Source organism: Aptenodytes patagonicus, chromosome 11 (assembly GCF_965638725.1).
Source record: "Aptenodytes patagonicus chromosome 11, bAptPat1.pri.cur, whole genome shotgun sequence".
Classification (NCBI taxonomy): Eukaryota; Metazoa; Chordata; class Aves; order Sphenisciformes; family Spheniscidae; genus Aptenodytes; species Aptenodytes patagonicus.
This window is the reverse complement of record NC_134959.1, coordinates 5,478,616-5,500,896: the sequence shown is the minus strand read 5'-3', so window position 1 is coordinate 5,500,896 and position 22,281 is coordinate 5,478,616. Positions and strand designations below refer to the sequence as shown.

The following is a 22,281-nucleotide window of genomic DNA, read 5'->3' as shown; positions in this document are numbered from 1 at the left end:
CTCTGCGAGGAAGCTAGCCTTGGGATCAGAAAACTGAACGCTGAGAGACTTGATTCAGTCTTGCAAGTCACGCAGTATTTGTACAAAGGAGAAAGAAAACAAGCAAATTGCAGAGATTCAGTGGCATCTTGGTAGGCTAAAGAGTTGCAGGAGGTTTGGGGTTTTGTGCTGACATGGTGCAATAAGATGCGATATAAAAACATGGAACAAAGTGATGGGACTGTTTCAGATGCAAATGCTGCTCTGAAATCTGGTGTCTCCCTGTGAGAAACTGGAAAATTCAGAGCTCCAAAGCCCAGTGGTCTGAAGACAGAAATACCCTGCTTTTCTGAAGTCCCTTTTAAGATGCTTGCAAGCATCACATCCGTATCCAGTATCTGTGCTCTCCCTAAGGCTCTGCAGCAGCTTTCTGACACAAACGTGTTGCTCGAGCCGTGCACATCTCTCTTGCTGACGACATTGATGATGCAGGTGCACAAGAGAGAGAAGCCAATTTCAAAGCAATTTATGGTGTTGAAGTGCTAGAAACTCAGCAAAATAATACATTTGCCAAGGAGGAGAAAGTGAAACAGGTGGGTAAATGTCCATTTGGAAGGTTTTGCTGACTGGTTAGAGGGGAGGAGGGCAGGAAAAGCCGAGGGTGCCCACTGCTAGCAGTGGAGAGTAAGAAGGAAAAGGGATGACGTGGCTTTTTAATCTGGTTTGCATATCTGGGCAGAAATAACTGCTTTGTGTGCTACTCGGTGCTACCTAAGCTTACTGGCATTTCCCAGAAAATAGAAGGGGGATGGATTATCTTTCAGAGATTATCTTTTGTTAGCAGTTACTACAATGTGTAGCATTAGTAGCTGCTTAATCCCAATTTGAGGTGGTTTCTCAGGTGGAAGGTTCTTCCGATCAGAGTTCTTACGTGCCTGAAGTTACTGGCATATGTTTTGCAGCCTTGCAGATGAGGCATTGTCCTGTTTTCCCAGTGATGACCAGTTCTGTCTTGCCTGAGTGGGATCTGAAGGGTGTAGTGTCAGAGTAGGGGGAGTTCTGCGCAGCAGGTATGCTGCCTGGCTATTCTCCGCGGTGGCCTTGTGCACAGCTTTTTCTTTGGTAGACCTGGTCAAAGTGCAACGATGATAAGATTGTGCATGTTCTTTTTTTCCTACGCACTATCTCTTCTCTGCAGTGGCAAAGTCATTTATTCCCACCGCAGGCTGAGAGCCGGTGGATGTCAAGGACTAGGCTCCACAGACACAGCCATCATGTGTGGAATATAAAGTGCGTGAATGTAAGGGTATTAGGAACCTGGATCAGTTCAGCTTGGTGTCAGAGCATTCTGTAATGCAGTCAGTAATGGTAGGTCAGTAATGCAGTAGGTAATGGTGCACAGAGAGGCACACAGCAAGAACTGCACATAGGTGGCAGTTAAAGTCACAGTGCTCTGTGTATTCTGCTTTCTGTTTGATGCATGCTGAACTCCACAGTCATACAGTGTCTGCTATAGTTTATTTATTCAATACTATTTCCCTCCCCCCGCATGCACTGCAATGCAGTTAGTCCACTGAAGGTTTAGGAGAGTGTGGAGTGTATATGGTGTACATATTCCTGCTTCTCATCTAGTAGTCTGCTCTTTCTTTTTTTTTTTTCTTTTTTTCTTTTTTAAATGGGACGTGATTTTGCTGACTCCAGCTTATACTGCATAATCTCAAATACAGGAGCACGTCAGACTCGCACCCCTCTGGAAACCGTGGGTTGTGCCAGAACACTGAGATCCCGACGTCCAGACAGTGTCCGTGTTGAGCATTTGCTGCTCTGGAGAAAAGGGCTAAAACTGCTGCAGCAGGCAGCAGTGAGGTCCTGCAAGAGAAGGAGGTAGTTGTGCCTAAACATGTTTGAAACCTTCCCTCTGATGATGAGTCAGAGGCTGTTAAAGTGCTGTAGATCAAGCAGGGTGTCTGGCTCTTGCCCTAATTGTGTGAGTCCGGCAACATCTATGTGAAGGTTTTTCTCAGTCATTCTGCATGAGAGTTTAAAGGAACTCAGGAGGGTTTGTAAACCCCACCAACCTGCAGTTAGGGCAGATCTTCCCTGTACGTGTGGGACAACGGTGTTGTTCAACTGTATTGAAGTTGTTGAAGTTTTTCCTCCTGCCCAAGATCAGGAGGAAAAGGTGTTGTGTGACTTTTGCTTTAAAAAAACCCAAAACAAAACACCTAAATGCCCATGGACAACATATTTTAAAATATTTCTTCTTCTGGGGAGGTGTGGGATTTGCAACCCAAGATCGCAGCTGTGTCTCTACCAATGCTTTTTGCAAGTAGGGAGTGGCTTATGCTTCTGCTAGAAACGTATCTGCAGTCATAGTGAAATTCCGCATAGCCAAAGCAACATTAAAAACAAACCTCAGCTTGGCTCCGATATGAAAAATACGGAACAGCAGTTGCTGTGTGCAGGATGAAAGCTGATGTTTTACCAACCTGAAGTGTAAAGCTGGTGCTGGAACTGGGGCCTGAAGAATGGGAGTGTTTGCCAAAAGGAAATGGAAGCAGGGATGGAGGGTTTCAGGGAATGCATCAATGTCGGCCGTGCCAAAGAATGTCTCCCCTGTGGACAGGTCTGATTACGACAGTAACCGCATTAGCCCATGCAAAGTGCAGCTGGAGCCACAGTTGGCCTTTTGCGTTTTCTAGCTGGGGACATGGCATCTTGAATGTGCGGCTAAGGGAGAGCTGGGTTTGGATCAGCCAGCTGTGTTCCTGCATCTTAGTGACCAAAGGGCTGTATGCAGGGATCTGAGAGAAAGACAAGACACCAGCAAAAACAAAGCCCAGTTTCTCTGCTTGGTAGTGGGAAGGTCTACCAAAGATGACCTCTTCCCTCCCCGCTGAGGGGGCTAGAAGGAAGCCACAAATTTTGAGTTGCTTTTAGTTTTTGGAGGCACACACACTGTATTTGCATGCAGGTTTGTCTTCAGTGGAGCCCATAATTTTAAACACTGGGCAAGCAGACTTTATAGTTTTCTTTTTTCCCTTGGGTAGAATATCCTTCCTTTCCCATCCTCTCATCCCCCCTTGTTGCTGAAGGATATCTTTGCAGTAGTTTTGAGCACATCAGACAGCAGAAGCCCAGAAGGATGGTCAGTCAGGTGACAGCTGTGTGCAAAGGAGGTGGAGAGAGAGATAGATATATAGCTATATAATACGCTTCAGGAGCAAGTTCTTCAGTGCATTAATGTCGCAGCTGCCCTGTGTCATGCTGGGAAGGTGCGTGAGGAGGCTGCCCTGTGAGTCCCCTGGTCCCACTTCCACTTTTCTTGGTCCAAGCAGAAATGTGTTTCGTCCGTGTTTCGTCCTTTTAAAATTTTGTTTATTTCAGCATTCTTTTACTTTGCAGCGGTACTGTCCCAGTGGTATTTGAGCAAAGGACAAACTCTGTGCCTGTGGGAAGTATCTGTGTGGTTGTTCCAGCTTGTGCATTAGTTAACAGCTGAACCCACTTCACCACTTGCTGAACCTGTTGAACTCTGTCAGCTTTGAAACGGCGCTGATCTGAGTGTTTGGGGTTTCTTGCCTGGACTGGCTAAGATCTGGAGCAAGGTGGTAGACACTGTTGGGAAAAAAAATAGGTGAACAAATGTAGACTGAAAAAGGGGGTGGGGGAAGATGTCATGATGGGGAAGCACAACAACAGGATATCGACATTCAGCTTGCTTGCTGCGGCCCCAGTGCATGTCGGGGGTGCTTTTACTTAGGGGTGCCATGATCTAGCAATTAGCATGGAGGCCTCAGAATCAGAAGACCTCAGTTCTGCTCTGGACCTGACTTGCCCTATGACCTCAAGGAAATCACCTCGATTTTCTTGCTCTGTTTCTCCTTCTTGCCTTTAAGTATCGAGCCTGTGAGCTGCTCAGGTCACTTGATATATTTATTCAGGGCATAGATTCATGGGTGCCAATCTCAGTGCAACAAGTAACGGCGATTTCGTCAGGATCTTTTTTATATGAATTGGCAAAAAATGAAGTGTTATTTAGACCTTAACTGAGTGAGAATCAGGAAACATCTAGCTTACAACGTTTCCCTCCAGTTCTCTGGCCTGTGGCAAGGAGCTTGTGGGCAAGTGAGCCTCGACCAAGGTGATTCCATTCAGAGAAGCAACCGAAGCAGAGAAGTTGATGCACTTCAGCATTTAGCACTGGGTAAAATGAAAAATGCAGAAAATACCTTGACCTGATGAAAACATGGTAGAGCAGAAACGTTTGCTGCTGCCATTTTGCAGCTATTCTAGAGAGCAGCTCATTAGTCTTTCTGTGCAAAACCTTCAGAAGGTTGTGAAGAGTTTGATTACTGCAGCATGAGCAGTCTTAAGTCCCCGATTTGGAAAAGTTTCTATAATCTCGTCCCAGCCCCAGCCCTTTGCCTGGAGTGGGACTTTTTATAGACTTAGTCTTTTTCAGGTAAGTTGCTTTTTGTCTTCATATTGGTAAATGTTGCAGGTAGAAACTTAGTTCAGAAGGCTTTCAGTGGATCCACCTGGTGATTTAAGCCCATCTCTGGCTATCAGGGAAACATCTGTTAGCAACAAGTTATTCTTATGTATTTTTCAGAATACCGTGAAGTAAGTGATGCCTGCTAGTGTTAAAAGCAGAATATGCATCTAGCTGAGTTCTGAGGATGCCATGCCATCTTTGTTTTCATGAAGGTAACGAGTTAATAGACAAAATGCCAGCAGGTGGTGCTCAAGAATACATGGTACAGCTCCTGGGCTTTAGGACAAGCCAAGCATGTGTGTTGAACATCGCAAGCAACTCTTCCTGTTTCTTGTCATACAGCATTTTAACAAAACGTTCCGCTGCAGTGGAGAAAACTGTTCCAATGTCTGCTCTCTGTGTTTTATTTCCTCTGTACATTTGCATCCAGCAAGAGGCATCTCCATTTTACATAAGTGCCATCAACGTTAAACTGTAATACTAGCTTGGCTCAGCCATCCCTGCAATGAGCTGGGGAGGACCTCTGTGCGGGAGGTTGACCTTTTCCCTTTTGCTGGAACTGCCCTCGTTGCTCAGCAAGAAATAAACAATTGCTGGCACACGCAACCCTCAAAGTCAGTGTACGTTCCTGCAGTAGCTCTAGCTTTTCCAATAAAGAAGCGATTAGTTGCGTGCTGTTGCGCGGTAAAGGGCTGAAGAGCAGAGAGCTAGAATTTAACAGGCTATTCTGGATTAGGGTTGGCAATTAATTTTTTTAATGTAATGAAGATAGTATTTGCTGACAGGAAGACAGGTTCCCAAGAGTACAGAACGTTTCCTGGCCACCAGTAGCAAAGCAGGGATGAAATTTGGTCATCAAGAAGGCTAACTCCATCTTGCCCTTTTTGGATCAGGTGCGCCGGCTGCTTTAAGATGTTCCTAACATGAAAGCTCTTGCTAGGTCTGAAAAAGGCAGTTGTTCCATGCCTTCTGATTTTGTGCATTAGAGTCCCATTTTTCTTAGATGTCAACTACACCAGTATTACCATTCTTGTCCAAGGAAGTGGTGTATGAGCAAGGGCTACAGGATGAGGCCATTATAGGATAGAAAAACATATGAAGATGTTACTTAAAAAAGCTGAAAGTTTCCTAGGCTCTCCTGAACTTTCTGTTCACAGCAGTGTTCAGGAGCTTTTGAGCACTGATGGCAAAACCCACTGCTTACAGATTTTTGTCACATTTGCTTGCTTAGTAACACTGGAAAAGTAATTTTTCACATGTGGACTTCAATTCCTCCTCCTCTTAAAGAGGATTGAGACTTAGGTCTTTGGGTTTCTGCAAGACTTAAATTAATTAGAGTGATTTGAGAATGAAGGATGCCCTGTCAGTGTCACTTATTCCCCATGCTGCTTCTTCAGGGTACATACTAAATTCAGTGGTTTTGCTCTTAAAGTCAGCATAGCAAGATTTTGGAATGACACTAGCTGTGTGGTTCTGGCTGGTCAGTAACTAGGAGGGTCAAATTCCAAGTTGGCATGTGTTATTTTCACTCACATAAATTGTCGCAGGAGCTGCTGCTTTTAGTGAAATCCCAGTGAAACTGGATTCCCATCCCAGTATTTTTCTTGTACACGCTATTAGTGATGAATGTTGTGTGAGTATTTTCAGCAACTGAAGGCATCTTTTACACCTACATCCAGGGGGAGCGAACTCCTCGCACGTGTTGCCATGCCTGTTCTCCGATATGGGTCTTTACCGAGCAGCTTTGCTTTTAAGCTCGTGAGCGATTGTTTCTCCTTGCTCCGGAGTCATCACAGGTAGAATAGAGCAGATGGCTCAGTGTTGGCTAAGTGCTTGCTGATACACAGCAAATTGCTTCTGTAACCGACTGATAGGTTTCAAGCTTTAATTGAGGCTTTCAGCAAAGCGCTCAACAGTGAAACGCATTCTGCTGAGAAAAACAGCAGCGTAACCATGGGCAAAGGTTCAGGATAGCAGAGTTCAACCCTCTTGGGGATGGCTCCTCTATTTATTTATTTATTTTCTGCTGCTTTCCCACCATCATTCAAGACTTCTGTAATGTCACTTGCAGATTACAGCTCAGTATATCAGTACAGCGCAGCCCTTTGTGCTGAAAATGTGAAGCAGAGACTGATAAGTTTGGATTTTCTGCTTGTGGCGGTCTCAGCGTGTCTGCAAAGGTAGCTGTCCCCTGATGCTCCCTTTGAGTCACTGTCTGCCTGGTCTGAGCAGCAGCTTTTGTAGGTCTCCCTTGGATAGCTGGGAGTACAGCTCCTGCTGTCTTTTCTCTTATGTACGTCAGCCTCATCAGAATTTTAATTTTTAATGGACATCTCTAAAAGGGAAAGGAAACCTCCCTTGCTCCTCCCTCCCCCCAAGCAAGAGTGGATTTGACAGCGGAAGAAAGATATTTGTGGTAGGGTTGTCTGAGCAGCGTCCTGTTGGGCAAGAGGGTTTCCTTCAACAGCTGTCTCTTAGGCTGAAGGAGCTGCTCCCCGAAATCACGTTGTAACTCGCCCAAGTAAGGGGCAGCCCACAGCAGGCAGGGATACAATAACCCAGTGGTCTAGCTCTCGCTCTTCCACCGCCCCCACTTTTTATCCAGCTTTGAATTCTGCTTTGAATTTGATTTCTTCGTAGTACAGGACCAAGGAATAAATTTCAGCATGGAAAATGTATCTGTTGGGCTAGCTTCATTTAGTGTCCTCAATTAGTCAGAAAGGAGTTACTTCAAGTTGCAAAGCTGGCTGGTTGGCTTTGAAGTTTAGATTCTATTTAGTGCTGGAGTGGGTCTAACAAAAAGACCCTAAAAAAAGGCACTACATGAGTAGGAGAAATTAAACTCTATGATTCAAGTTTCCTAAAGAGTCCAATAGATCTGTGATGATGGTAGAAGTCTTGCTGGTAGCTTAAAAATGCCGGTGGACCCTCTCTGCCCTAAGGAGCTCAGAAGTACAAAGATTTTTGCTCAGTTCTGAAATCCCAAACACATTTGATAATGTCTGCAGCACGTGTTTTTATGTTCCTTTAGCTTTTCAGTGGCTTAAAATGCACTGAAAGTGTGAACTACTGCCAGCGTGCTTTTGTACTTGCATGAATTTAATTAAAAAGATAATTGGATTGCTTTATCAGCCTTTACATGTCAGCCCAGTGCCACCCTCTTTTCCCCCCTCTAACAACGTTGACAAACCCAAGGCATCTGAAATCTTTATTTTTCTGCATTGTTCTCTTCTCTCGTGTTTCAGATAGGGTACAGAGGTGACTGTGTTTTCTGTTGAGCGTTAGATCTGCTGCCACGGTGGGAAGGAAGCGGCTGCTCAGCAGAGAGCCAGCCTGTTCAGACGGCTCCTGCAGGGGCTGCCCTGTGCGAGCGGAGGGGGAAATGCCATGTAGCGGCAAAGCTCCAAAACAAAACAAAACAGAACAAAGCAGACTGACCCTTTGCAAAGTCCTCTGCCTTTATTACACTGACGATGTATAGTCCAAAATGTGCAGCTGAATCTGCGAGCTGCGCGACATGGGCAGTTTTTGTGATTTCCCTGGAAATGCTGCCGAGGAATGCAAGATCCATTTTTAGTGCAAAACACTGATGTTTTCACGTAAGCAGAGAAGCCCAGCCTGTGTCGCTCAATAAACCTGAGGATGTATCCAGACTTCTTGACATCCCTTTGGATGCACAGGAGAGGAGCGGAAGGGCATGTGAACTAAACAAAACGCTGCGGTCCTGGCGGTTGCTCTCCATCAGCCAGCAGAGCTCCTTCCCTGCCAGCTCCGTGGCCGCGCGGTGCCTCCAGCGCTGGCTGCTTTGGCAAGCCTCTCCTGGTTCTAGTGCACGCTTCGTGTTGTCGTTGGGAGTGGTGTTTTAATGCTTGTCATCATTTCCTTGAACTTCTAGAGTTTCGTCAGGCCACCTCTGGGAATTTGGGAGGGTGGCTTTTCTATAAAGAATACTATTTATTATACAAAGCAGCCTCTGTTCCAGTCATTTGTGGCAACATGGCTGCTGAGGAGGTAAGAATTGTCTTTTGCTTATCCAGCTGGTCTGTGGATGGGGCAATCGGTGAAATAGCTTGGGCACGGCCAGAACTAATGCAGGGGCATGCAGAGGACTGGGGCAGATGGGATTAGGCAGTCAGGAATGCTTTTCTTGAGAGTGGAAATGCTGTTGCATGGAAGACTTGGAGACTTTACAAGTTAGTTTCTGTTACAACTGGAGAGTGTCAACATGACTTTTCAGGATCCTTCAAGACAGAAAAAAAAGCCTGTGGGTCTACTGGAATTTTTCACTTTGAAATGGGTTTTAATTCATTCTGAATGTGAATTCACCAATTAGCAATGTAGAATAAAGCATCTGTAGAATAATGTTTTGGTAGCCCTCCCCCCCCCCCCCCCCCCTTTCTTGATGACTAACTCCCTTTAGAAGGACCTACAGCTTTGGAAACAGTGTAATAGCATGTATCTGTTACTAGCCTGAGGAATAAGGTGTTTGCAAGAGGAGATGATGGAAAGAAAGATGCTCTGGAGTTTAAAAACTTATTTTAAAATGAAAAAAAGGAGTCACAGTTTTTCATTGCTTCCACAGAAGAAATTGGTTTAGACATATGAGATTTTCTTTTCCATATAAATGTTTTAAGTACAGCTTTTGAGCGAACAGAAAAGGCAAAACTCAAAATACAAAGCAGCCCACTTGACAGTTGCATGTGGAAGCACATATCCAGTCAATTTTTTCAAGGGGTTTATGGTGGTGTCAGTGTGACCCTTTCATTTTTCTTGCAGAAAAAGATTTACAAGTACAAGAAGGTGCTCAGTAACCCCAGCCGCTGGGAGGTGGTGTTGAAGGAGATCAGGACGCTGGTGGACATGGCGCTGACGTCTCCGCTTCAGGATGACTCTATTCACCAAGCACCACTGGAGATTGTCTCAAAACTGCTCTCAGAGGTATGACCTCAGCAGTGTTCCTGCAAGACACTGTCGCATTTAGAGGAGAGACAAACAGTTAAAAGTTTGTGGGTGGGTTTCATTTTAACTGGGCAGTCAAAATTCTGCCTTTGAGTCTGCTTGTGACTTCTGCTGACTTGCGTGGAATTTATACTTGCTGGGGAGAAGGAGAATTTGACCCATGTTAGGTAGATTTCTAGAAACAAAACAAAACACAGTTCTCTTGAGGCTTTTTTTTGTTGTTGATTATTTATGGTAAATTTATTATGGGTCTGATTCGTGTCTTATTTCAAGTCAATGGTAAAACTCCCCTGGACTTCTATTCCATTGGCTTTGTTTGCGTGACTAATAATTCTTGTAGCAATATATATATACACACCAATAAATTCATTGTGCAGCTATTCTGTCAAAGAAAAATATTTTCCTTCTTCAGAGATATCTATCCTCCTTTTATAGCATCTATTTCAAATGGCTAACTTTTCATGGACAGGAAATTTAATGCCAAGCAGGTTTTTAATGTCTTAGTTCTGATGTACAAAGATTTGTGATAAGCAAAAAAGTTGCTAGTTTTTTTTTTCTTGCAGCATCTTAGCAACTCACAACTTTGTAACTTCTGAATGGATCATGCTACTGAGAAAGCCAAAAGCAAACTCTTTTGCATAGGTGGTAGCATAGCTGACTTCCAGTAAATTTATTGCCTTTACTGGTTCCATGTTTGAAGAAGGAATTTCAGGAAAACTGCAGCAGTTAGTTTGCTACCAACAAATGGTATACAATGCCACAACAATCCTTTTATTAATTTTCTTAGAAACGTACAGCCTGTCTTAAGAAAACATTTTAAAGAAATGTATCGCTAGCTTTAATTTTCCGACTGATTGAGACCTTCTGTGGCATCCTGGTGTTTGTATGCTCAGCTTTCATGGCTGGGGTGGCTTGAATCTGAAAGTGCTGACGGAGAAATGGAAGCTTGCACAACCCCTCATAGCAGATAGTATACCACCTTCTTTAAGAGAATGATTGTAATTTGATTAATTTTATTCTGAAAATAAGCAATTGCAGTCTTGAGCCTTTCTGCTTGTGTCTGGTGGTAGCTAAGAGGACTGTGTATGCTGATGTGCCAACTCAAGAGTATTCTTCGCTCATTCATTTCTTCTATTCAACTCTTTCAGAACAACAACTTAACCACTCAAGACCACGAGAGCATTATTGTGGTGAGTATCTTTCTGTCAAAATCTGAGGACAAATCTGTATTGTTTGATAACACTTCTGTTAATGCTTGCCTCTGCCCCAGTAAAGTACAGCAGATATGAAAGCATTTCCACCAATGATGGTGAACTTAGGCAGGATCAAACCCATTTGTTCTACTGTTTTTTGTGTGGTTTTGTCATTCCTCTTTTCTTGTTTCATAGATGAGTAAAAATAAAGTTTCCTCGTCAACTTGTATGAAACAGCACAGCATGTTGAGGGTTAATCATCTCCCAAAATGGCCTCCTTACTAGGCTACACAGCGCAATGTTCATATCTATATATGTACTTTAAATAGTCAAAAAACATCATTTCCAGATGTGCCCTATAAAACCCGTAGGCTTAGTAGTTTCCTGAGGGGCTAATGCTACCATATACAGAATGTCTCCATTGCTGATGGTATGTGAGCAAGTGATTGTTTTTGTAAGTGTGGATATGTGTATGTGTCACTGCAGTTTAACCCCCTGCTTACTTGATTTATAAAAATATCCTCCTCAACTTTTTTCTTTTCTGTAGGTTGCATTTATTTAGACATAGAAATAAGTGAATCAAATGGCAGCTCTCTTCCTTGTGCAACAAAACGTAAAATCTCAACAATTTATCAGAGAGATGGAACTTGGTTCCCCATCACTGTAATTTAATTTCAGTCACTGGCAATTTCCAGGAGATTTTCCCAGTGATCTAATCTAGAACCTCACCACCACCTGATTGTATCACGTCTCCGTGACTCTTTCTGCAAAATGGCAAGGTGGCGTGTAGCTGCCAGTAGGTGTGAATTGTGTTTAACTGCTGCTTAAAATACCATTTTAGCTGGAATCATTCCCTGAGATAAGTTTCTGAAGTGGCATTTACTTTTTTTTTTTTGAGATCTGCTATAGCTTTCATTTTACTCTAGTGCCAAGGGTAATTCAGGCCTCCAGTTATAACCGGTTGTTTTGGGGGAAGGATTTTTTAATAAAACATATAAGGTGGCGCTGCTGTGAGCAGGGAAGTTGGACCAGGTGGCCTCCAAAGGTCCTTTCAGCCTATGTTATTCAGCAATTCTGGGTGATGGCTTCTTGAGTTCAAATCCTGCCCTTCTGTAGGTTGTGCTTGAACCATTAAGGAGATGGCAGTTTCTGGGCATTCAGAGCTCACTGCCGATACACAGCTAACCTGTGCTATTCTTAGGAAGTGTTGCAAATACTGTGTATTTATGTAGTCTCTTAAAAATACGCAGTGATTTGCCACGCAGATGGAACCAGCTTTCCTTCTCTAGACAGTGCTGTAACAGATCAATATTACAACTGATCCCTTCCCGGTAAGGAAGGGGAAGCACGTGTTGCCATAACTGGGCAACACGAGACAGCAAGTTTCTGCTTTTAACCACAGCACGCATGAGGAAAATATAGGCTGTTTTCATGCTGTCACTCTTCCACACTGACTGTACAGGTGGAGCCGTGACCCGCTTGATAGTGTCTCTTGTGGTTATTCCCTACGTTCAGTAAGGACTGGGCTGAAACAACAAAGCTCATTTTTCTTAGGCTGACAACCAGCCCGTTACATCTCTGATGCAGTGATCCTCTGGCAGTTGCCGGACAGGTATAAACACTTGGTGATTTTGCAGTACATGGCTCCCTGTGGTTTGGCAGGTCCTATAGCAAACACTCCAAAAGATGGATTCAAGGAAGATTTTTAGCTCAGGTGTTGGATGGGTAACGAGGATATTCTAGTTTCACTGAATAGTGTCGCATTCTCCATCAGTCCACTGTTGCCGGACCAGCACCAGAGGAAGAGTGAACAGTTGCAGAAGGAGGGCACACGATAATGAACAGAAACTTCACAAATGTTATGTGTAACCAAAACAGATCTTTGCAGATGTGCTTGGGTTTCGTTGTTAAAAATCACATTATTCTTGACCTGTTTGTGTGTGGAAGTGGCTACTGTGAAACAGTCATTGCAAGCAGACTCACTGGGGCTGAAATCCTTAAGGAGACCAGCAGGTGAGCAAAAAACAAAGCAGGCTGCCTTAGTAAAACTCCAGATGCCATCCAGATAAAATATCTGGTGTTCAGTTGCTTAATACAAAATGTCCTAGCTGCTGTGTTTAGAGTCTTACTTTTAAATGGGTACTGGGAATCCCTTTAGCTCAAGACTGGAAAAGCCCGAAGGCACCATCACATAGAGAGAATGCATTGTTCTAGTACCATTTTCTAATTTACAAGGGAAGTAACAACAACGTAAGTTCATTATACCCTCAGTGGCAGGTATGACCTCTAATGTATTTACCGAGTGTAAGCACATTGGTTTGCGTAGCAACAAAGAAGGAATGGTTGATCTCAGCCTTCACAAAGTTAGATGCTTGATTTTGATTAATAGGGTCCTCCAAGGTAAGAACAGTGCTATGTTACTTTTAGTGAGTTATTTCTCACAAAAAGAGCTCAAACTCTTTTATAAAGGATGTGTGTGTTTGTGGTGTTCTTCAGTTTTTTCTTTTAGGGAGATGGTATAACTGAAACAGTGAGCCAGATTCATCCTTGCTGTTTTACATCCTAAAACAATTGGTCTGCTCCTGTTTTCATTTAAACCATTATAAAAATTGTACTCCTTTGCTGTGTTTTATGTATTTACACTGATGTAGTTTAAAGCAAAATTTTCCAGAGGATTCATAGCAGAGGTGTGCTTGAGCTTACGCCTAAAATAAACACACAGCCCACCTCTAATTTCTCTATTGACGCTTTTGTCCTTCTTTTAAAAAAGTGAGCTTTTTATTTTTTCCAAGAAAAATATTTTCCTGCAAAATGCTTACTCCAGGTGCCGTCCTCTAATCAAATTTTTCTCTCTCTTTCTCTCTTTCTTTTTAAAGGCAATTGCACCTTTGCTGGAAAACAACCATCCTCCTCCTGACCTCTGTGAATTCTTCTGCAAGGTATCAGAACAGCTTTGCTTTCTGAAATCTCGTAGTTGTGTATGAGTGTAGTTCTTTGAGGGGGTTGTTGTTTTTTTCTTTAGCTCCTTACCTCCTGCCCAAATTGATTTCAGTGTTTGGTCAACAACCAATGATATTGGAATAGTTAACACCACCATTATGAGAAATAGATCCATATCTTTAGTACATCAGACTGCATAGTCCTGATACTCTGTGAGAGTTAAAATCTTCAGACTCCCACACCCCAGTCTGGGTACAAGAGATGTTCTATTTAGCTAATGCAAAAATCATTGGAGTCACTGTGTTCAGATGAGTTGGTAATGTGATGCACAACTCAGCCCTAATGGTATTATGTAATTGGGTAATGGCAGTGGGAAGATCATAAGGACCCATCCTTTTTCCTGGTAAATCCATGCTTGTGCTGCATTTTGCGTCTTTTCCATAAACTTCTGAGTACTTTGGATTGCAGAGCTTCTGGATTTGAAAATACTACTTTTCCTCTAGGCCTGTTTGTGTTTCAGTTTCAAGTCTGCTTAAATTTGCTTACTGTTGACTGGGTATACATTTGTCAAATGTTCTGGATGCTGCTTATAATTCCCATCCAGAGTTATTCATCAGCAGCTTCTTCCTACAGAAATTAATTCAAGTTCCAGGAACTCCTCTGACTGTTGCATTTTTGTAAGCCAGTCTTAGGGTCATATCTAACCTTGGACTCAAGGCACTTTTATTCCTGTTTTTTTTTGCCTTTGGTCTCCATCAGAGGTGGGCACCTAATTATCTTTAAATGTGTGCGATGGGCTGTGTATAGTTGCAGGAAGGGAAACAGGTTATGGACTTTTCCTCCTCAGATATATTCAGAACTGAAATGGACAAGGCTAATGAGAAGGCTAATGTATCTTCAAAATTGACCCTGCCTTGAGTGGGGGGGTTGGACCAGACGACCTCCAAAGGTCCTTCCCAACCTAAATTACTCTGACTGATGCATTATGATTGTATGTTTTAGCCTGTGATGGGAGAGTGGCTTGTTGGTACCCTCCGAAATCCACCACAGGTTTTTAGCCTGGATCCCAAGGAAAGGAGGTCTGTGCCATTACACTGCCTGTGTCTAAATATCTTTTTGTCCCCAACCCCTTTACTTTTAAAACTGTTGGCAAGTTTCAACCAAACAAATCCCAAGATACTAAATTTCAGTGAGTTTTGTGAAGGATAGGCAGTAGGGAAAGACACTCGTGTGGTTCATGAGCTCCCATGGTAACCTTCTATTAGATGGCAGCAAATCCATGGGAGAGAGCAGTGTTATGAGTACCCTAATCCCAGGGAAGATTAATTTAGCCCGTGGATCTTGTTAATTTCGGGGTAATCCATGCATGGGGTGTGAAGCCAGAGGAGACCCATCTTCATAATTTCTGCAGCTTACAAAACGACTTGTTGCTCATTACAGCACTGCCGAGAGCGCCCACGGTCCATGGTTGTGATAGAAGTGTTCACACCGGTGGTACAGAGGATTCTCAAACACAACATGGTGAGTGCACGTGTTATGGGAACTTGGTCAGTTTGGAGAAGTTTTACTGTGATACCTTTCATAATTAGCAGCTGCTCTATTGCCTGTAATGCACAAAGCACTGTGATATCCAAATCTAACCCCCCAAACTGTGAACACTGCATGTAATTGTGTGTTGCTTTATAAATGCAGAACTAAATAAGCATTCAGTGGGACTTTCAAAAGCATCTAAGCAAAGCCCTGATTTGAGGAACATTTCTTTTGGCAGCAGTGCCAGCATATGCAGCTCCAGCTCTCTCCCACCTGGCTTTTGGCTCCTTATTTACTCCCCGCATGCCATCCTTGTAGTTATAATGGTTTAAAATCAATTAAATAACAAAATCAGAATAGGGACTTTGTTGATTTTGAGCTGAGGCCCTCAACATTTTTTCTGTAAGACACCCCAGCTCTCTGGATTTCCATTTTTCTTTAGACTCATGTCCAAGGAATTCTTACCTAGGTTTCCCAAATTTCCTTATGCTTTTCTGCTATTCTTCTTCCTTCTCGTTCCAGGAATCATGTATTCTTGTCATTTTATGATTGCTCTCTCCCAGGCTGCTTTCTCTCTTCTCATTGCCGATCAATTCCTTGCTAGTGATTGAAATAAATGCTAGGACACTGCCCTGCCAGCTTTGCTCTCTCCACCCCATATACCAGATTTCCCCCCGACACTAAAGATATTCTTACATGATCCATATTCCTTTCCTAAGAGAGGTCTGGGTATTTACCAGCCCTCCATGCTTTGTGGCATATTAAGTTTTCTGCCATAGTTTTTAAGTTATATGAAGAAATTTTACTTCACAATGCTGTGGCAGGGTAACAAATAAATAAAATAAAATATTTAAGACAGTTGACTTGGCTGTGATCTCAAGGATGGGTCTCATACCTCTGTAACTACACAATCAACTTCTTTTCACTAACTGATACAATTTTAGAGACCATTCGCTGTCCTGCTGTGTACAGCATGAAGCCAGTAGAAAACAGTTCGTAGTTCTTATTTTTACAACAGTATTATTATTTAACTCCTTGAGTTTACAGAACGAGGTAGAAAACCCAAGGTGGCAAAAAGGTCATATTCCTGGCTCTGTGCCTGCACTCTGCAGACATGTAAACATTTTTGAATATTCTGTAGTGTTCAATGAAATATTCTGTAAATGTTATTCTTGGATTCTGGACTGATTTTTTTAAAGCATGCAGAGCTCTTGAGGGGTCTCAAATAAAATCTAAATGCATAGTGTAATGCTTGTATTTGGTTAGCTTCAGAGAATTGGGTATATTTACCATACTTAACATTTGCAGATTGAAAATCAACATGTCTGTACTGCAGTGTGTAGTCAGAGAATTTACGGTGTCATATATTAATTGGAGTGGATTTGGGCACTTTACTGTTCTCCAGGGACTTCTGTACTGAATAGTTTTTTAGAGAATGCATGTGTGTGCATGTAAATAAAGTTATCCTTTAGGGGGACAGTGTTGTTGACAGCAAACTTCATAACCTTAGGAGGCCTTATTACACTGTGCTTAGAGCAGGAGACCTAGCTGTCTGTTCCCACCTTTGCTGCTAATTTGCTCTGCGGTCTTTGATAAGTTCACGACAAGTTTTGTTGCAGTTTCCCACTTACAAGAAGGGGAAAGAGTGCTTCATTTATCTATAATTTTGAAATCTCAAAAGAACGAGGATGGCTTTTTGTCTTGCTGATACTACCAGTTGCGTGTAGGACTGGAGACTATTGTATGCTGAGTTGTTTGGGGACTGCTCAGCAACCTCTCAGTACCTTTGTATTTCAGCTGTTTGTAGGCTCAGTCCAAATGTTGGGGGGTTTTTTGGAGCAAACAATATTGATAGTGTGTATTGTAATGTACCTGGTATGATGACAAGGTATCATATTATATTTAGAGAGAGATTTTATTTTAGAGTGGTCAGCAATGACATCCTCTTTATGATCTCTTGGACTTTCATTCTAACTTCAGTTAGGACAGCTACACGGGCTGAAATCATAAATTGCAACTGCAAAAGCTATCTTGCAAGGAGAGTTCATGAAATTAAACGGCATCAAATGATATACGAAGCACATATGGTCTCATGCCCTTGTACCAAGTGTATTTGCACCTGCCTGAAGGAGTTGTTAGAAGTTTAATGATTTTAATTGTAATACCAACTGTGGAATCGCCCACAGACCCTTTGCTGGGTGAAGTTACCAGGTAGCCATTCAGTACTAGCAAAGAGTGACACTTAGACTTGAAGGAGACATTGTTCTGCCTAGGCTTGTATTCACATTTTTGGTAATTTTCTTTAGCTGTAAAACCTATGAGATGTTAATATAGGTTGTGCTATAGAAGTGCCTGAAATCAAAATAACTAACAGAAGGTTTCAGTGCTTTGGGAGTGTATCTTCCCTTTTACAGACCATCAGTTCGTTACCACTTGTGGCATTTCTTTAAAATTTCAGTTGCCATTTATTTTTTCAAGATTACTCTTCTCCCACAGTCAGCTGCTTGAGGGATAACTGGGAGGGCTTGTTTGTCCTCAGTGGGCCTTGTTCACCGCTTGGAAATTTAGCTTTGTAGTTCTGTAGCACCTGTGTAATAAGGTTACACCTGTGTAAATGTGAAGAAATGTGCTGTGGAATAACACTCACCAGACAGCAGATTTTACTCCTTTCACATCTAAAAATAGCAGGTGATGTGAGGAGATACAGGATTTCAGTTAGCAGGTGCCTTTCTGATTGCAGGATTTAAAGAAAGTGACTGTTGAGCTCACCTTTCAAATTCACGTCGTAGCTGGAGTAAAATCCCTGGAGAAAGAACTGATCTCTGGTTTTATACTTGATCACTTATTGATCGCATGTCAAAAAAATCTTCTCTAACACCAGAATAGATATGATGTCAAACATGGAAGTAAAAAAGTATTTTTGAATTGCATTTCTAAAAAACTGCAGTTATGAGTGGAAGCAAAAATACAAAACAACAAAAAATGCATTTCAAAATAAAGGTATAAAGTGAAGTGTACAAAAGAAATGTAAGTGCAGGTAGGATTTTTTTTTTCATTAAACACGTCTTTTGTTTCAAGGTGGGTGTGGGGGAAAGAGGAGAATTGGAAAGTATGTCGTTATTAGTGGGAAGAACATGACTTCAGCATGCAGTGATACTGTGCTCTTGAAGCTGTCATCATAATAACAAAGTGAATTCGGTTGTGTCTGAGTTGATTTCTTTTGAAAACCCACAGTTTCGATATACATTGCAGGCATGTTTCACCGTCTTCACTGAGTCTCTCCTTTTTGGACAGGATTTTGGGAAGTGCCCTCGGTTGCGGCTGTTTACTCAGGAGTATATTCTGGCTTTGAATGAGCTGAATGCTGGAATGGAGGTGGTGAAGAAGTTTATTCATAGGTTAGTTACATTTAATTTATGGCATATTTCCAGTCCTGTGTACATGCTTCGCTGTGTTACTTCTCCCAGCTCTGCTCATCTCTTTACTGGCTGTTAAGAGTAGCTCGTGCTTTTTGGTATTCGCAAACAGCAAATAAATTAGAAGAGTCCATGAGGCAATGTTGCTGACGTCTCTTTTTTTTTTTTTTAAACTAATTCTCAAATATGGCTGGGGTTTTCTGCCTAGTTACACACTGGAAGCACATGGACTTTGCTGTGTGTACATTCTTTTCATACATTTAGACTCAGTCTCTCTACAGAGAGATTTCTATTAACTTTAGACCACATAATGCTCGGTCATGTGTGAGATTTTGGGGGGACTGTAGAGATACCACATCAAATAAACTGAGGATGCAGCTTAGCCTTATTCATAAATAGGTCCATTGCGTAGGGATTTACAGGGTTTAAGTAACTCTCTGTTATGGCCCTTCTGAAGATTCCGCAAGGCTGTCTATCCAGTTCTGGCACCCCATTCTGTCTGACCGTTTTTGCCCACAGAAATCTTCCTCACAATGATGTCATCTTGGTTTTTGTTTTTCAGCATGCATGGTCCAACTGGACAATGCCCCCATCCCAGGGTCCTGCCAAATCTTGTCGCTGTCTGCTTAGCAGCCATTTATTCATGTTATGAGGAATTTATCAACAGGTCAGTATGAAATCCCAGCTGACCGCATGTTACTCACGTCCGAACCCATGGCATCTGTAAACAAGATTGGTGTGAGCATGGGTATGGGTATGTGAGAGCGTGTCTTCGTTCTCACTCTGCTCATTGCTAGCGTTACATGTGGGAGTTCTGGTCAATCACATGCAAGTTTTCATAGGTATGTGACTATATTTGTTACGCTTTGTATGCTTGAAAACCTGAAAGATGCTGAACCTTCATTCACTTGTACTCACTGAGGCATGTTTTGAGGCAGTGAGCATGGCAGTCTGTTATTGCACACCTTTGGCTCCCATGCTTGAAAATGGGGGCAGTGCTGGTGATGCAAGGAGCTTGGCAGTTCCCAGTACAGAAGTACTGCAAGCTGCAGTAACTTCCAGGACGAAGCTCAACAGCCAGATGCATGCAGATCTTGGCCACTGTTGAGATATTCCTCTAAGGCAGATTGCAGCTGTAACCAGCCTTTTTAGGCCAGCAGAAGATGAGAGCGCTCCACAAGTCTCTGGGAATTAAGCGCTACCCAGAGCAGTGTCCGTTTTGCTCCCTTTCTGGCACCTGAGGTGTGTGTTACACCTAAAACAAAGGGAAGTGTAAGATCTTGAAGAAGGGGTTGTGTGTAAATCCCTGTGTATCTACAGCTTTGAACCTGAGCTGGTTTCACAATGCTGTCTCCATTATTGTGGAAAATTTGATTCCTGACTTACCGCAAAATAGATGCCGCAGTTCTTGACACATGAGCCAGTTTCCAGTAGACACTGAGGGTTCCCCTCTGCTATGTTCCCGGTTTGTTTATGCCTATCTGACTTCCCTCATGGTGGAGCACGGACAGGGGCTACTTAGTGTCCAACAAAAATTCCAGACGTGAGGGCTGCAGACAAATGTCTGGGCATGTACTGTAGCCAGATACATACTTGGGCATGGATTCTGTTACAGCTTTGCACAACTTAGATGGGAAAGTTCACCTTTATACTAAACTGGCATGTCAATTAGAGTAATGACAAGCTCAAATCTTTGTAGAATAGGGGCTGCAGAACAGTCCTATTGGAGCCTTTTAATGTTTTTAATTGATTTCAGTAATCCGATTACACAGGAGAAAGCAATCCGGTGGGCTGGGGTGAAATGCAGTGGGAAATTGCAAAAGATCTCAGCTTCTCAGTGTTGCACTCTCTCTCCTGCTCTCTGCTGTTATGTCTGTCTGTTGAAATTGTTTGTTTATTTTTAAAATTCAGTCGAGACAATTCGCCAAGCCTGAAGGAAATTCGGAATGGCTGCCAGCAGCAGTGTGACCGAAAGCCTAATCTCCCCCTCCGCCTTCTTCACACAAGTCCTGACCTGGTCTCTCAAGAGGCCACCTTGACTGAATCCCGTCTCAAACCAGTTATTGTCACTTCAAATGAGATCCATGTGGAAGTGGAGCGCAACAACACAGCTAATCAGAAGATGACAGCCAACGTTGGCAATGACAGTGAGCCCAACCTGATTGACTGCTTGATGGTCAGTCCTACCTGCAGCACCATAAGCATTGAGCTGAGTGCCCAGGCAGACAGGATCCTTGGCTGTTATGTTGAAATACTCAAGATGCTGTGAGTAACTATTTTAAACAGCTTTTTGAACAATGTCACCGTAACAATGGGGGGCTTTTCCCACAGGCCTGTCATCTTTAACATCTGTGGCCAGCAAGCACATGGTTATAAATCTAACTCCAGCTCTAGAGAGTCCAGCCTTTGAAAGAGACATCTGGCACTGCCAATATGTTCTAAAAATAGCATTAGGAAGATGAAAACGGAAAGCTTATTTGTACAGTGAGCCTCAGGCATATTATAGAAGACGGGATGTTGTTGCCAGTGGTTTCTGTTTTGTTCTTGCCCACCAAAAAAAAAAAAATCCATTTGTCTCCTCCAGGGCTTTTGGGATTGCCCGAGACAGAGCTAGAGAAGACAGGTCTGTGCTAGGCTCAGTGCCTGTGCAGTGATAGGCAGTGCTGCTCCCCTGGCTTCAGCAGGAGTTGGATGAGGTCAATGTCTTTCAATAAGGTGTTCTCCCTTCACATGTTTGTAGAAGTTTCACGACTTGTTCAGATTTACTTGTATTAGAGTGGAGCCTCAATTTGTCGACCAGTTGCTTTGGTGCAGCGGACCTGCATTAGTGAACGAATGCTCGAATAGCCTTTACAAAATGATGGCTCCATGGTTTCTGGGAGGCAAATCCTTTTAATATCTTCAAGAGGAATATAAAATAAAAAGTTTTTCAGGAAAAGCTTGTTTTTCTCCTCGATAAGTAAATGAAAAGGAGTAACGCAAAAAGTGGACTGCAGAATGGAAGCTTATAATAGGAGCGCAGTAAAACAACCCAAAACACCTTTGTTGACTTTGACAGCCAGCTCTGCTACTGAGTTGCAGTATATCTTTGGGCAAACTGTTATGTTTCTACCTTAATTATTTTTTAACAATGTAAGACTTAATGAAGTAATAGTTGAGTTTTTTAGAATACAAGACACGGTGGGTGCAATTTGGACTCCGCATGAGCATGTGGCTACACTGAAGTCAAATGCAAATCTGAGTGTATACTCTCGAGGAATTAAATGAAGTCCAACTGCCGTGATGGAGGATTTTATGAAAGTTTTGTCCCACATTTTCATTTTTTTCAAAATACATAGTACCAATTTTCAGCAGGATTCTTTCACTCACTGCAGAGCTGGCTTGCAAATACATACATAAGCACACACTCGGAACTGGAGACAAGACAGGTGAATCCAAGATACTGTTCCCATTAGATTCTTGAGCAGGAAGTTGCTGAAGGCTAATTTTATTCCCCCCCCCCCCGGCTTAGCCTCTTCTGCCTTTAAAATGTTTGCATTAAAAAAGCACCGCATCTGACTTTGCTTCATCTGGTGGCTTCTAAGTCTTCAGGCACCCAGGTGCTACATTAAATACATCATGTATTTATTCCTGTCCCCTTGACTCTAGACGTTTTCCATAAACACTATGAACTCTCTCAGTCCTGATGCTGGCTTGGATGCTGACTCACTAAGTATTGATGGTTTTGGTTTCATCATGCAGCTGACATAGACTTATAAACAAATTC

At 42.7% G+C, this 22,281-nt stretch overlaps 1 protein-coding gene across 4 annotated transcripts in view; it reads left to right on the top strand.

The window, feature by feature from the left end:
- Positions 1-22,281, top strand: part of CMIP (c-Maf inducing protein) — a 139,892-nt gene that overhangs the window by 94,098 nt on the left and 23,513 nt on the right. For all 4 annotated transcript variants that reach the window (XM_076349059.1, XM_076349060.1, XM_076349057.1 and 1 more), the window contains 7 exons: positions 9,254-9,415; positions 10,585-10,626; positions 13,506-13,568; positions 15,010-15,090; positions 18,394-18,497; positions 19,078-19,182; positions 20,427-20,780. In XM_076349059.1, the coding sequence (XP_076205174.1) occupies positions 9,254-9,415; positions 10,585-10,626; positions 13,506-13,568; positions 15,010-15,090; positions 18,394-18,497; positions 19,078-19,182; positions 20,427-20,780 (911 nt within the window). The remainder of the gene's footprint in view (positions 1-9,253; positions 9,416-10,584; positions 10,627-13,505; positions 13,569-15,009; positions 15,091-18,393; positions 18,498-19,077; positions 19,183-20,426; positions 20,781-22,281) is intronic.